The 17,366-nt window shown below is 32.6% G+C and overlaps 2 protein-coding genes across 6 annotated transcripts in view; one reads left to right on the top strand and one right to left on the bottom strand.

Annotated features, from left to right (window-relative positions):
* Positions 1–17,366, bottom strand: part of LOC114328206 (rho guanine nucleotide exchange factor 11) — a 767,005-nt gene that overhangs the window by 11,499 nt on the left and 738,140 nt on the right. For 4 of the 5 annotated variants that reach the window (XM_028276988.2, XM_028276990.2, XM_028276989.2 and 1 more), the window contains one exon: positions 7,791–8,000. In XM_028276988.2, coding sequence (XP_028132789.2) covers positions 7,791–8,000 — 210 coding nt within the window. The remainder of the gene's footprint in view (positions 1–7,790; positions 8,001–17,366) is intronic. The other variant, XM_028276991.2, reaches the window with a different exon arrangement.
* Positions 13,896–16,396, top strand: LOC126887819 (uncharacterized). Its single transcript, XM_050655663.1, has 3 exons — positions 13,896–14,134; positions 14,570–14,929; positions 14,985–16,396. Exon 3 carries the CDS (start codon positions 15,048–15,050, stop codon positions 16,158–16,160), a length of 1,113 nt encoding a protein of 370 aa, XP_050511620.1. The 5' UTR covers positions 13,896–14,134; positions 14,570–14,929; positions 14,985–15,047; the 3' UTR covers positions 16,161–16,396.

Raw genomic sequence — 17,366 nt, 5'->3', positions numbered from 1 at the left:
CAATCGTCTTTCTTTGTACCTATCTCTTTTCAATGCACTGAGTCTAGATCGTTCATAAAAATAACATGTGTTGTTACTTAATAACAGGCGGCAGCTGGTTTGTCATTAGTTTCATGCGTGTAAGAGAATGATGCTAGATAAAAAGTATGTGTTTTATCTCGCCAGGTATTAATGACGCACGGGTAAAGACTCGTGGATTCAACTGTATTTGTGAATATTTCGTTGTATTCTGTACATATTATATTATGTTTAATTAAATTACCTTTTCTAATTTGGAGTAAAAATAAATAATATGATTTTTATTGCTGTTGGTTATATCAAGTTCTCAATGCTTAGTTATATCTTCTGAATAATAATTCTGTAGTAGATTCAGAAAAGAAAGCAAATAAAATTTAAGCGTAAGTAGTGTTAGTTATACCAAAGTTTAAAATGTATAGTAGGCTCGGAAATCGGTTAGAAAATTTAAACCGAATATAACAAAATTCAGTTTGGCAACATTGTGTGAATACCAGAACCAGATATCAACAGAACCATAATTTAGTCCAGACAAAATAATATATTTTTTTACCGACAAAAATGGGATATTTTAACCAAATGTTTCAAATATGATGTGCAAAATAATTTTGAGTTCGGTTCAGCTAATGAACTTGCTTTTTTATCCTTTTTTTTTTTATTATTAATGGCTTTGACATAGCCAATTAGCCAGACTATTTGTTTTTTTTTGTATGGTATTACAATAACAATTTTAAGTTAATATCTAAGCCTACTTATTATCTAAATTTACAGGTTGTTATAATATATTAATGAATACATTTTTCAATTTTGTGTGATATTTTTTACAATTTTTAATTTTATTATCTAAGCCTATTTAAAATTTAAATTTACAGGACGTTACATATTCGTAAAGACATTTTAACGTCTGCTTATTTTTTGGAAAAAGAATTTCGTTTAAATTGACAGGTAAAGGACAATTTAGATCAATTAACTTTTCATACATCACTTTAATATTTTGTCTGTACTGTCCACACTCCTTAGTATCTTAATCTTTATCCTTAAAAGTATCTTATCTTAAAAGTATTAAAAGTATCTTATCTTAAAAGTATCTTATCTTAAAAGTATCGTATCTTAAAAGTACTTTATCCTTAAAAGTAGAAAAAGAGTTTAATTTCTCTTGCTTAAAATTTATCTTCTAATCATTTTAACTCTACTAACATGTACTATTCTAAAGTGACTAATTTACAATGATTAATGGGATGTTAAAATACCGGCATGTGATTATCTTTAAATCGGCTACTCGAATGTCTTAAACTATTATACCAAACATTGATACCGCCACTTTGTTGCGCATTCTGACCGATTTCCGTTTCTACTATACTGCTCTATGCATTTGACATTGGATATATCTAGTATGATCCGGATAAATCAAAAGTTATCAATCCCCTTTGTCTTTTATCCAGCCAATTTGGATAATATGTAAAGTATACGGGTAAAACTAGTTTTACCCAATTTCGGAGTTTGCCCGTAACATATACAACATAGTCACATAACGAATTCCTAACTATAAACAAAAAAAAAATCGGAACATAAAATATGTCTCGCACAAATAATATGTTTACAATGTTACAAGTGAAAAATCTTTACAAAACCACACGCAGATGCCTAATGCGATGTTGTTTTATTTCATTTTCATGTGCCGTTATTTACAGCTAAAAACATATTGTGCGAATGTTGGTTAACATTCTGAAACAATAGTTGGAATTTTTTTTAAGTAAAAATCGGTATGAAGGGATAATTTGGAAAACGGTAACAAATTGACAATACACTCCTATAAACAGTACCGTATATAATACAAAATACGATACCTACGATTTAGCTTATTAGCATAGCTAAAAAATGGCAGTAAGTGGCAGTGAGTGAATAAAAAATTTTAAGTATCTACTTGTTATCGAACTATGGTCCATGAAATAAAAGGAGGAGAGGAAGACCAGCATTGGAATGGAGAGAATAAATCAGAGGGAGATAGAGCCATAAATAAGGAAGAATGAATCGACCGAAAAAGGTGGAGACCTAAATGCGGGATGTGACAGAGTCTGTAGGACTCCCGTAGATATAATATGATCAATTATTAGAAATAAAATATACATAGTCAGGCAGCCACTCTGCTACATCTGAGTAAAGCGATGATGATAAAAGTGGAAGTTTTCGAGATGTGGCTTTGCAGAAGAATCCTGAGAATATCTTACGTAAACAGAATCACGAAAGAAGTCTTGCGAAGACTTTCAAAAGAAACAGAATTAATAACGAAATAAAAATACGAACATCTGTGGTTTGTGGCTATGTGATGAGAGGAACAAAATACCATCTTTTGTAGAATATCACGCAGGGAAAGATTTTAGGCAAGCATAGCGTTCGAAGGCGACGAATATCATGTATTCGCAATCTCAGAGAGTAATGTAATTGCTCACGGCTTTTTAGCGCAGCAGAATAATCAATCAAGCGAAATAATCATGATGATCGTCAACCTTCGAAAGAAGGCGGCACCTTAAAAAGAAGAGCATCAATATTCAGCTCACCTCCACCATTTTGTAAGTATAGAGCAGTTGGAACTTCCTTCGGTACATAAGTACTTATATATATACATTTGTACGTTTCATCGCTTTACCTTTATTATACACACGTCGGAAAAGTCTAGGGATATTTTTATAACAAAATAAAATTAGGAAAAATAAATTCATGTGGTCATTTAATTTCAGTTGAATTTGACAAGTTGCTCATCCTGTACATTTTTATGAATAATTCAAAACGTCTAAGTAATAATGAATATTCGGAAAAACGAAGGAAGACGGAAAGAAACAAAGGAGAGAAAAAGACTATAATTTTTATACTGCAGTAAATATTCTGGTAGTCTTGCTTTTGTTCGTGGTATAAAGTTCTTTAGTTAGTGCATTGAAAATATTGTTAGTTATCATGTAACGATGTCATTTAACTTTGGATGAGATGAGGACTTCTTCAAAGTGACAAGCGGAAAACTAATCTAGCTGAGCGCATGTGAGTCTCCCAAAGTGTTATATGTTGATAGGAACGGCGTTTTTGTGACACCGAAAGTCCAGCCGAAGATCATTCAGGACGTGACCACGCTGCAACTACAGCTCATGACCGATTTTGTGTTGACCGCTAGAAGACAACTAACAATTACAGCACCTGAAATGTAAGGTAACCAAAGGCCATGATACTGTAGGAAATCGGCTCCATGAAGCCAATCTCAACAGTCGAATGCCATTGAGATGTACACCTATCTCCAGAGGCAATCGTGCTACAAGATTAGAGGGGTGTCCAGAATATAAAAACTGGGTTGCAAATCATTGGGCTACAGTTTTATTTTCCGACCAATCTAGATTTTGATTTCATCCAAATTCTCGTTGAGTAAGAGTTTGGAGACTACCTAGAAATGTAGAACGCTTAATACATGTCCAGTAAGTTTACACATACAGAGGTGGTACAGTAATAGGTGGAATAATAAGCGGTGGCAGAACGGATTGAATGAAAAACATGATACGTTTAATATGTTTAAAAAAGTTAGAGAAGTAGCTGGTCTTTATTATAAGAAAACTCCACATACTATAACCGATTCGTCGGGAAAAATGATAATAGACGAACATGAAATTCGAACTACCTGGTATAATTATATAAATGAACTGTATAATGATGATAGACCCGAAGAACTGGACACTTTAGATGAAGGTGAAGGACCAGAAATACTAAAATCAGAAATACAACATGCTATAAAATTGGCAAAAAACAAGAAAGCCGTTGGTCCCGACAACATACCTACAGAAATGTTAAAGCTCATAAATGAGGAAAACATTGGAATACTAGTCAAACTTTTCAATGATGTTTATTCGACTGGTGATATCCCTGAAGATTGGTTAAAGTCCGAATTCATAACCCTACCAAAAAAACAACGTCCGAAAAACTGTAGCGACTATAGAATGATAAGCCTTATGAGCCACACCTTGAAAATCTTTCTACGGATCATCCACAGTAGAATCAGAGATAAATGTGAAGAAGACCAGGATGAAACACAATTTGGCTTCAGAAATGGACTGGGAACCCGGGACGCACTCTTTGCACTAAATGTGTTATTGCAGAAATGCCGAGATCAAAGGAAAGACGTCTTTGCTGTATTTATTGACTATGAGAAGGCCTTTGATCGAGTACAACATCACAAATTAATTAAAATACTAAAGGATAAAGGAGTTGATAGTCAAGATGTACGAATCATAGAAAAATTATACTGGCGTCAAACAGCGACAGCTTGCATAAATGGAAAATCAACAGAAATATGCAAAATACAAAGAGGCGTCAGACAGGGTTGTATACTGTCCCCACTGTTGTTCAATTTGTATTCAGATAGAATATTTAAGGAAGCGCTGCATAATTTGGAATGGGGTGTGAAGGTTAACGGAATTCTGATAAATACAATCAGATATGCAGACGATACAGTTATTTTAAGTGATGATATGAATGGATTACAACACCTTTTAAATGCCATTGACAGAGTGGGAAGAGAGTTTGGCCTAAATATAAACTGTTCAAAAACAAAATACATGGTATTTAGCCGTTTGGCCCATCAAGATTCACGGTTATATGTTGATGGTCATATAATTCAAAGAGTACCCAGTTTTAAATATCTTGGTTGCCATATTACTGAACAACTAGATCCAGATAAAGAGATAAAATGTAGAATCAAGATAGCCCGCACGACATTTTTAAAAATGAGGTCATTCTTCTGTAATGATACCTTGGCACTTCAACTTCGAAAGCGCATGATTAATTGCTACATTTGGTCAGTCCTCTTGTATGGTGTCGAAGCATGGACATTAAAAATATCCACCATTAACCGTTTGGAGGCCTTTGAAATGTGGCTGCACAGACGTATTCTAAAAATACCATGGACGGCTATGCTGACAAATGTGGCAGTCCTTAAGAGAGCAAATGCTACCCGCGAGCTGCTTGATAACATCAAATATAGAAAGATGGCCTATTTTGGACACGTAGTAAGGGGAGACCGGTATAATATTCTTCAACTTATTATGATGGGTAAAATCGAAGGACGCAGAGGAATTGGTAGAAAGCAGGCCTCTTGGTTGAAGAATATCCGGGAGTGGACAGGAATAAAGAAAGCAGAACTCCTATTTAGAATAGCTCGAGACAGAGACAGTTTCGCCATGTTAATCGCCAACGTCAAGGGGACTTGATAGGGCACGTTAAGAAGAAGGCAGAACGGACCTCGTTCTTCTAGACCGGTTTCTCACAGCTCAGCAGTACCTCTATACCATTCTTCAACCTATCGTTTGTCTGTTTGCGTCAAGTTACATGCTGGCTTGCCAACGAAGGGATTGATGTATTGCCTTGGCCAGCACAATCACCCGACCTGAATCCCATCGAGCATGTATGGGACATATTTCAGTGAAGAATTGCTCCACATACATATGGGTAATATATACACGCCGTTTCGTTTCCGAGAGCGTCTGACAGAAAAATGGGCAAACGTGCCTTAACAGGATATCAACAATCTCATTTTGTCTATAAACGACTGATGTAGAGCCGTAAAAAACCAGGGTGGACGCCATAATTTGTATTAATTTTTGTTTTTTTTTCCATTACGATCATATTCTGTGATGACCTAAATTTTTTTAATTGTAAACTTGAGTATATTAATAAAATAATCATCATCATCATCATCATCAGCCCACAGTCGTCCTCTGCTGAACATAGACCTCCTCGAAAAACTTCCATTCAGATCTACCTTGCTCTGCTGCAATTCAGTTGGTACAAATCCTCTTTATGCCGTCAGTCCATCTTGTGTCGTCAGTCCATCACAAGATGGAATAAAATAATAAATTATAAATACTACTAATCACTACAAATCTATTATTATTTATCCAAAGCAATTACAGAAGAAATCAGGTCTCTTTCTAAAAATATCCCTTGACTTTTCCGAGGTGTGTTATATACTTATACACTGCGCGTCATGAAAAAGAGGCCACCTAAAATTTTTGGTATTTTTTTAATTTTTACGAATCCTACAAGAAATTGATTGTTATTATGTTTGTGTAATGTTCAGGAATATATTCTAAAGCAGTATGTAATCATTTCTTAAATAATAAATGTCAAAAAAAAGCTTCTTCCAAAATTATGATTTTATTGAAAAATTAAAAAAAAAATAATATTGTACATTTTTTTTGTTTTCTTTATAAAAATTACAATTAAATCGTGATTATTAATACTCTGTATAACCAACTCTATTGTAAATTACACTCCTCATTAGATTTGGCATTGAATTAATCAAATTCTGGATGTTGTCTTAAGGAAAAGCTTCCCATTCTTCCATGAGCTCCAACCGAAGCTGCTTGCGATGTATTGGAGCAGGTATTCTGTTTCTTACTCTTCGTTTGAGTTGGTGCCAAACATGTTCAATCGGGTTTAAATCTGGACTTTGAGCCGGCCAATTTATTTTTGGCACGCCGACCGTTTCCAGGTATTGTGTCATCATCCGGGCTACGTGTGGCCGCAGGTTGTCTTCATGAAAATAAAGTTTTCGCCCACAAACCCAACAAAAGACATTACATGCTCATCTAGAATTTCGGTAATGTATCGGTGAGCATTCAACGCTCCTCTGTCAATAAATACGAGATCAGTACGGCCTTGCCAAAACATTACCGAACCTTCTCCAAAAGCAACACGTGCTCGCCGAACACAAGCAGCATATCGTTCCCCACGTCTTCTGTAGGTTTTGATGCGACCACCTGAGCCATAAAGAACCATCACTAAACAAAACATTTTTCCAATCTATCGTACAATGCTTGTGATCTCTAGCAAACTGTAGTCGGCGTTGTCGATGTGCTGCTGTTAACTAAGGTCCTGTTGCTGGACAGCGAGCTCTTAGACCAAATTCCCTCAACCTTCTTCTCACGGTAGAAGTGCTTAATGTCCACCCGTCAGCATTTTGAAAACGGTTTTGGATTACTCTAGCCGTAGAGAACCGATTTTGCAAAGAAGTGCGTTGTAAAGAACGGTCTTCTCTGGCCGTCGTGATTTTTCTCGGGCCTAATTCTGATCGTCGTTCGTGAGATCCAGTCTCTACAAATCGTTAGTAAGTTTTTTGGACCATACAACGACTGACTCCAAGCTGTCTGGCTACTTCTCTTCGACTCATCCCATTACCAATCAAAGTAACAATTTGAACAGATCTAGCAAATCTCTCAGCCATAGTTTTAATTTAAAAATTGCACAAGTTCACTCTTTCAACAATTGTACACTAGCGAAAGATTTTTGAAAAACAGAATAGCCATATTCCAAGAAAAATAAGGTACAAACAACACGTGCATTATCCGAAGTTTTTAAACTGATATCAATTATTCTGCAAACTTATTACGCTTAATTGACCTGTCGGCACCGTTTATCGGTGCCTAAAAGACGCTAAAAGTGTTTCTGCATTGTGGGGGTTTAGATACAATAGAATAAATTGTATAAACTTACAAGTAATTGAAAAATTCTTATAAAATTCTAGGTGGCCTTTTTTTCATGACGCGCAGTGTAGATTTTAACAACTAAGCATTTACCAAGAGATTCTTGTAGTATTTGAAACTAGCTTATCAATATCGACAATTGACAGCTACAGGTAGTTTACAACTTACGACTACTATTTCTTTGTATATTAGACAAGAACTTCACGAACATCATCCCATTGCGTGCGGTTGAAAATTAACCGAAAAAATAGAACCTACCTGCATGATCGTGTTCGTTTTGTACATTGTTAGTATCAATATCACACAAGCAATCAAGTGCAGAGTGAGTGTTGTGCATACCTAGCGGTGTGAGCATGGACTCGGCGACGTGAACTGGAGGCACTGCCACGCTGACTTGCGACGGTTGAATTAAAGGCCATTCTTCTGCGCTAACTTTTGTCGATTGTATACCACCACCAGCAACCATTTCTAAAACCATTTACCAAGTTATAATGCAGTGCGAAAAATACAATATTTTTGTGATTGACATGTTTCACCTCAACACACATTAATAAACTTTTATAAAATAATATTGTATGCTATATATGTTAAGTACTGCTTGTTACGTTATATCAGAACTGCACATCTACACGGTTTACACTATATAATATACAGTGATGAGCGCACTAAGAACCGGAAAAATAACGCAAAAGATGGAAAACATATTAAGTTGTGAGATAAAAAGAGATGAACCTAGTGGAGGTGTTAAATTTAGCGAAAGTAACTTATAGATTGACATTATATTGATGGTTTCCCACCTTTAGACGTATCGAACGAATTTGAGAAATGCCACTGTCAAGTGACAGTTTTAGTTGCCATACTCCTCTGATACGTCTCAAGGTGGGAAACAATCAATATAATGTCAATTTATATGTTACTATCGCTAAATTTAACAACTCTACTAGTTTTATTTCTTTTTATCTCACAATTTAATATGTTTTCCATCCTTTGCGCTATTTTGCCGGTTATTAGCACGCTCATCACTGTATACTAAGGCTTCAAGATTAATTATTGTAGTGTTTAGTAGCAAACGAAATAGAGGCATCAACAGTCACAGAAAATTAAAACTTAATTTTATAAAATTTTATCTAATAAGCCACTTTTTAAAACATCTAATGAGCCACTTTTTAAAACTTATCTTGAGAATACTACACACAAGATTATTTAAGAAATGTGAAGAGGTCAGTTTGGTTTCAAAAATGGACTTAGCACGAGAAAGGCGGTCTTTAGTATGCAAACATTAATACAGAATTGTTTAGATGAAAGAAAGGATGTTTTTCTCTGTTTCATCGATCATGAGAAAGCATTCGATAACATAAAACACGGACTAATGATTGGATGCCAAGGACATAAAAATTATCGCCAATCTGTACTGGAACCTGACATCAACAGTACGTCAAAATTTCAATGGAAGAAATACGGAAGATTATTCAATAAAAAATGGAGTAAGGCAAGGTGCATAGTTTCTACAATTCGCAAAAGCAGTGGCAGACTTAAATAAGGTATGCCAATAATACAGCGTACGTGTCAGATAACATCGAAGATCTTCAATATCTTTTAAATGATTTGACACAAGAGAAGCTTTTGGTTTGAAAATAAATATCAAAAATGAATGTGTGTGTACTTTGTACGCACGTAAGAAGTTATACTTCTTTTATATAATTTCAACGAAATACATATACTTAACAGTTTATTTGTATTTTATTTAAATATTAAACTAACTTTCTTACCTACCACTTTCAAAATGTTTTATTAAATCAATACCAAAAATTAGAAAAGAAATATGAATAGTCCGAGATTTGAACCCGGGACCTCTCTATCTCTGGTCCAATGCTGTACCAACCAAGATATCAAGTCCCGTCTACGTGACGTCTCGGATATAATTACACATCACGGTGACAAATAGATCAAGTGAAGTATAAAAATGTTATAATAGATATTTTATTATTTTACTCGCAAGGTAGACAAATCCAAAGACACAAAAATTATAATAAATAATACATTTACTAAAAACACTAATATATTCTTATAATGACTTTATGACTTATTTGCGCTGATACATACATAGGTAACTTGAAAGATTAGCAACGAACTACATACTGTCTGTGTGCGCATGCGCCCAGAATTATAAAATTTCACTCTCGATCGTAAAGAAGTATAACTTCAACAAGACAAAAACAACAAATATAGGTAGAAATAGTTACTGAAATGAAATAATATATATAGCTGGAGAAGAAATCGAGGAAACCAGGCAGTTTAAATGCTTGGGTTGTCTGCTAAACGATCCTGAGACTGAAATCAGAGTAGAACAAGCCAGAAATGCATTTTTGAAACTTATAGATTTGTTCTATATTTTAAAATTTTCACCACTTTTAAATGAGTGAACTTAAAGAAGATAGTTTTTTAAACATGTTAATAATGTGGAGTAAAATAGGACAATGCGTGGGAGCTAAAGAAAAATTTACGAGCAGTGGAGTGGAAGAAATTATCGTTCATGATTAGCTTTAAAAAGTAATTATTTGAAATATTTCATTTAACAACAAAATATTTAATAAAGGTGCGAATAATCTTAACGATGACGATTGAGGAGATTTGGCATTTAAATAAAAAGTTTGCACTGATGTAGTAGATTCGCTAATCTGAGGCACAACTGTCTACACTACAATCACAATAAAGATGCACTAGAAATAAACAAGCACGAGGAGCACTCCCAAATCATGATTTGGGAGTGCTCCTCGAACATTCAACGTGTCTTGGTTTGTTTATCTCTATATAGTGCATTTTTATTGTGATTGTATCAATAAATTCTCTAGAAATAATCCAAAAATTGTAAAAAAATTATTTATTCAGTGTTTCGAAATTGTTATCTCAAACAGTATTAGAAAATTAAAAAATAACTAAATAAACAAGTAAATCGTTAGAACTGATACGTCAAAATATTTTTAAATGCAATAAATAATCTGTATATTAATATAGTATTAATTGATTTATGGAAAAGTTTCAAAATTTTTAAACAAATCAAGGTGTGCATATTTCATGTTAATATCTTATTATTTTGAGGTGCTATATCAATCATAAAAATATTAATTAAAAACATTCCATAACAATGTGTTTAATAAAAGCTTTTTAAAGATGTGTACAATAGGTAGTGCTTTTAACTGTACAAAAAAATCCAATTTAAAAGAAAAATACAAGCACAAATATCATTATTTTTTCAGTTAGAAGTTTAGGTAACTAAAATCAGAAAACATTACCTTCAATCGGACTATGTATCGCTTCTCATTTGTTTCGGGCACTTGTCATATATCGTATAATATTAATATACTATATAGGTACGTCATACGTCTTTGGTATGTATAATTGGTATATACAAATAACGTATGACGTAGATATATTAATATTATACGACATATGACAAGTGCCCGAAACAAATGAGAGATAAATAGCCCTATAGCAAAGACTAGATTGTTATTGTAATTCAATTTATGTGGCATCTTTTCTATTTTATATATTATAATTTGTTTATTTCACATATTACATTAAGAATTACCAAAAAAATAAAGATTGTGAAATGAATATGACTAGATGAATATTAGTCACACACTGATATATGTACCTATAAAAGAAGGGAAGATTAATTTTTAACAAGTACGTATACAATGTACAAAAGGACAAACTGTATGTTTCTTTGTACATTGTATCTCATGGTATTTCATGCTTTTAAGAAAAAATATGATATTACTTATACCGGGTGGTGAATTGCAAAACGGGCCATAGGAAACTCAATGTAAAATTCTAAACTGTTGAATTCCTGCTTCCCTAATTATTTTACATCAAAAGACATTAGAAACTATTTGTAGAGGATTGAAATCTGTATTGAAAACAACTGTTAAAATTGTTCTACGAATTAAATATATTCCGAAATTTTGTAAAAATGTAATACATTTTTCAGTTTTTCAGCCTAAAATTAGGCCACACACAGTACAATAATGTGTCACAATGAAGTTATTATTTTCACATTTTTGAACTTTCAATATTTTTATTTTATCATTTATTGTTTAAAAACAATACAGTTGATGAGATACCCTCAGTTGCAGAGAAAGTATTAATAATAAAGATTTTTTATTCAGTCAATGGTGTGTGTGAGCAGTCAATGGTGTGAGCACTCAGTTAAATAGTAACGTGTGGCCCAACTTTTACATACATACAGTCGGAAAAATGAAAGAATACCCATGAACGAACATATAAAACACGCTGTATTTTCCTGTCAGCGTGTGACAAAGAAAATTGTCCAGCGCAAGTATGGTTTGTTCAACAGTAAATGGTTTGAATTCAATTAGTGCGGTCGTAAATAGTATTAAATTTATCTGACCTGGCCCATTGTTAAGACCCACCCGGAGCGATAAGCTACCGAGGTAGACAGAGTTGGTCTTTTGCAATTAAAACTGACTAGACGGTACTCCCATAATAAAACCTAAAATAAATTTTACCTGAAACCGGGCCTTTTACACTATTATCGGTTAATCTGGGCTGTTTATAGTGGTAACTAATTGAACTTAACCATTTACTATTTAACATACTATACATGTAATAATAATTATTACATGTACTTACGCTGGCCAATTTTTTGTGTGACACGGTGACAGGAAAATACAGTGTGTTTTATATGTTCTTTCATGGGTATTCTTTCATTTTTTCCTACTGTACCTACTGTGGCAAATGTATTATATTTTTCAAAATTTTGGAATGCGTTTAAATCATAGAACAATTTTAACTTTTGATTTTAATACAGATTTCAATCCTCTACAAATATTCTCTCATGACTTTTGATGTAAAATTATTAGGGAAGCAGGAATTGAACAGTTTAGAATTTTACATTGAGTTTCCTATGGCCCGTTTTACGATTCACCACGCGGTATGTTTTGTCCATTATAAATGTCCGTTATAATACTTGTGTAATCACTATACCAAAGTATATACACCCCCAAAAAAACATTACGTGACAAAAGTAAAAAATTACAAGGAACATAAAAACAATGAACAGAAACTATTTGTTTTTTTTTTTCTTCCCGAACATAAACTAAACTGACTAATGAAAATCAATTAGAACTGAATTTTTATTTGTGTTTTATATTGTTGAAGTATCAATAAAAAATTATTTTATTTTCAAAAAGGTTATATTAAAACATAATGTATACCCGTACCAGCTATCTGAGCGACTCATTAATATTCAGCTCAGAGGGATGCTATTGTTCGAGGTGTGGAGTTCTATAAACAAGGGATCTATCTGTTTTATGAAGTGATCTATTGTTTATGGAATTCCACACCTCGAACAATAGCCGCCGCTGAGCTGAATATTAATTTGTCTCTTAGATAACTGGTACTACTATACAGTGCAGGCCAAGGTATAGGATTTATATTACCTATGTTTTTACACCTATAAATGCTCTACAGTGGACTTTTAAAGAATCCTGGCACGTGCAAGATACAGACTGTTTAGATTAGATATACACGCTTTAAATGGCACCACTGCGAGCTAGACGTTAATATTAGTATTATAGTTGTATTAGTTGCTGAGTTGATCAATTTCATCAGCAAAATAGATGACTATTTCGTTTAGTTTTGGAATATTCTTGGATAATCCATACTTGCATAACCTTTTAAATTATTCATTAATTTAATTAATAAGATTATTTTTTCACTAACTATGTATTCACTGATTACAATAATTTATATACTGTTCAATAAAAACTAATAATCGAGAAAAGAGAAAAACTGATAAAGTTTAATAACATACTGTTACTATCGGAACGAGTAGATAAATTTTAAATATCTTAACAAATTAAAAAACACTTATAGTATACAGCAATATTGCCGATTTTAGAGTTTACTTCAGTCTCTTATATCTAATAAAACAAACTAAACGGTATGCACGTACAAAGGAAAAGCCTGCTGATACCCTTTGCAGATGCCATTGAAAAGGGTTTATAATAATTGTAAAAATCTTTAAAAGACAAAGCCCTAAACACTATATCTTGACTTGCACTATGAATTTGTATTCATTTTTCACTTTTGATAACATTGCTTCTTTTTCAAAGCACTTATTTTATATTACACATGAGAAGCTGAAAAAATATTTAGTCATTTATTTCGGAAAACTTTATGAGTAACCATTAACTTTTTCGAGGAACACTTATTTTTATACCGCTCATTAACTTGTTAAAAATCGAAAACAGGTGAAAATGTCCGACAAGATTACCTGCCACAGTGTATATCTAGTTACAAGAGCACAATATTCAACTTAAGTCGAACTCGGACAAACGTTTTAGTACAATAACATACCTTCTATTTCACAAAAATAAATTGGGATGTTTGTTTTTTCATGAAATGCCTCCGCTTCGCGTTTATAAGATGATATTAAGGAGTTATTTTTAAAATGATTTCGAAAACGACGATCGAAGAATTGACTGACCGACCCAACGAATCCGATCGAAAGGTTTCTACAAAATGTCACGGCATTTATAGAACAAGCATAGGTGGCTGTGTGTAAAGAATCCGAAAAGGTATGTATTTTAATGACCCAGTCATTAATGAACAAAAATTAAAGGTGAAATTGAAAGCATTTTGATAATCTCATGAATCTATTTTAAGAAATTATTTCTATAACATTGATTGCATTCCATATTTTCATTTTATTTAATTGTTTAGCCTACAGTCCCCCTACAGGCCACAAATTATTATAGCCACCTATGAATTTTTACAAAAATCAACTACTCCACTACTTTTTGTTTAAAAATTATTTTTAAATTTAATTTTAATATGGAATATTAATGTTATACCAAAAGACAAGTCAAGGAGTCTGTCCGGTACAGTTTCGATATGTAAACATTGCATGACGTTTAGATAATAAACGTCATTTTATTTTGTTATTTCTTTTTTATAACAGCTCCAGAATGACTGAATCGAATTAGCTAATTCTGATTTTAAAATGTTTGTAGAAGCCCAAGGAAGGTTTAAAAGGTGAAAAAATTTGATGAATTGTAAAGAAAATACTAAAAAAACAATGTTATTGCCATATATGTAATGAAACTACATATTATACTTTCATCATTTTAATATTGCTGTGCTCCAAGATGTCATCTCAAATTGGAATTTCAAATTGGAACGCAGTCAGCCAACGTTAGAAATTCGGAACACACTCCTGGCCTGCCGAACCGTCACTAGCTGAGAAGAGATTGGATTGACAGACGTCGTCATTTATGAAATGTCAAGCATTTATGAAACTTTTATTTTCACTTATTTGTAGAAATAATCATAGATTGGGAATATTGACATTAAATGTCGTTTCTTTATTCTAGGTAAATATTGTAAATGTTGTATTAAAACATGTTTTAATAAAATACTTTATTCTAGAGCAACACAGCTGTCCTTATTCCTATAAATATCATTACAAAACGACATTACTAGTCAAAAAAAATGGAGAAATTAAAGTTCCAGTTTACAATACAGGGATCCGCAGATGGAAAAACGAATGAAATATGTATAACAGCAATTGAAACTCCAGATGGACGTGTTTTTGAGCTCCCAGAAGAATTCAAGCAGGTAAATAAACATACATACCTAGCGAAATGTAATGTATTTATGAAAGTAAAAAATTCTTTGAAAAAAAGAGGTCAAAAAAGAAATTTATGGGTACCATTAGATATTGAAATGAGAAAGATATATTTAGATGATGGTGAGAATTTACAATTTGGGGAACAGTATTTAGATGAGAAAACACAATCTGTAGTTGCTACTTATGAAAAAGAAATACCATCAATAAAAAATTTAAGCAGAGTAACTGAAAGTTTTTTGATTGAAAAATTTTCTATAAAAATACCGAATGCTTGTCAGTGGATGGAAGACTTTGAGAGAGAGTGCGAACGATTTGAAATCATAGATGATGAACAGAAAATAGAGTCATTAAAATACTTACTTGAAAAACAATGTTTAGATTGGTACAGTAGCATGATAATTAAATACACAGTACAATCAGATTGGAAAATTTGGAAAACAAACTTTTGTGATGCAAATGAAAAGAAAGGTTGGTCTCAAATCAAATACGCATTCACATTCAAATATCAAAGTGGTTCTCTTATAGAATATGCAACAAAAAAAGAAAGATTATTATTGGAAGTAAATAAAACAATCGACAATGACACATTAATAAACCTTATTGTATTAGGTTTGCCAGACGACATAATGAATAAACTTGATAAATATTCATTGATTTCAACTACTCATCTATTTAGTGAGTTGAACAAGAATGAATACTTGGTAAACAAGCAAGGTAAAAGACAGAAAGTATTCTTAGATTTTAAAGAAAAAGTTGAAGAAAAACAATACAAAACCAGCCAAAGATTATACAAAGAACAAAAACACATATGCAGTATTTGTGAAAAGCTTAAAAAAGGAACACGTTACCACTTAGAATCAGCATGTTGGTATAAGGCAAAAGATAATCACAATGACAAAGATAGTCAAATTCAACTTATCAACAACTCAGAAATAGAATGTGAACTACAAAATGAAAATCAAAAAAACTGCTAGTGTTGCCATTAATAAAAGTAAAATTAGTACTGAATAGCAATTTTGAGATTTTTGGAATATATGATTCAGGTTCAAATGTCTCATTAATAAATTCAAAATTGTTGAAAATAAATAATGAAAGACTAATTAATCCTAGAGGTACTAATTTAAAAACTATTAATGGCCTTAAAAAAACAAATGGAATGGTCAAATTAAGTATAAAAATTTTTGACGTAGAAAACACACACAATTACACAATTTACACACACAATTATATTGGGTCGCGGATGTTTCCCCAACTGTCATCAATACGACTAACTTCACGCTTAACTTTGATACGAGAATTATAAAAAAAATATGCATTGAAAATCCAGATCCCGTAATTTTTTAAGCGTTGTAAAGTGACTACAAAGACATACATATTTCTTTATTTGTAGTTACAGCTTCAATTTACCGTACACTTACATCGTACATTTACTCGTAGACTCTGCCGATAACCGACAAGGTAGAGTCGTGTTGGGGAAACCTGGCGCGCCCAATTATACTTTACTCCTTTAGATTTACGTCACTAAAACTGCGGCTAACTTCGGGTTTATTTACTTTTTTACGTTTCCCGTGAAATCCATGCTTTTAAATATGGTATTCAGAATTGTTTCATTAAATTTATAATTATTAAAAGGTATTGCATTAAGAGGCTACAGTAGCGATCAACAGGTAGCCACAAACGCGTTCCAAGATTGCGGCTCTAATTTTAAATATTTTGTCGAGATATTTGGCACACATATTCGTAATATAATAAAGAATGGCGGTACAGAGCCCAATTTCAGAAGTATGTTAGTACGTGGAAATTACTCTGTAACTAAATAAAATATTGAAAAAAGGAGCCTGTACCGCCATTAAGAAGAAAAAAATAATAAACTTTCTTCAAATAAACTTTTTTATCCCATGCCTAGATTTTGTGTAATCTTGGAACTACTAAAAATTTTTATTTCTAATAAGAAATCGAACATATTATAACTAAATAACTAATTAGGCAACATAGAGAAATTATCACTGTCATTTTGACAAACCTGCGTTAGATTTTCTCTAATCTGTTCTGTCATCTTTATCTATATCTGTTCAGTGCAGTAGTGTGTTAATTTAAGAATTCGTTATTGTTGTTTCAGAGGAAAGAAGTGTTTATTGATAGTTAATTTATTATTATATTTGTTGTTGTATAAGTTGTTG

The sequence above is a fragment of the Diabrotica virgifera genome, chromosome 1 (genome assembly GCF_917563875.1).
Source record: "Diabrotica virgifera virgifera chromosome 1, PGI_DIABVI_V3a".
In the NCBI taxonomy this organism is placed as follows: domain Eukaryota; kingdom Metazoa; phylum Arthropoda; class Insecta; order Coleoptera; family Chrysomelidae; genus Diabrotica; species Diabrotica virgifera.
This window is presented reverse-complemented; position numbering and strand designations above follow the sequence as displayed.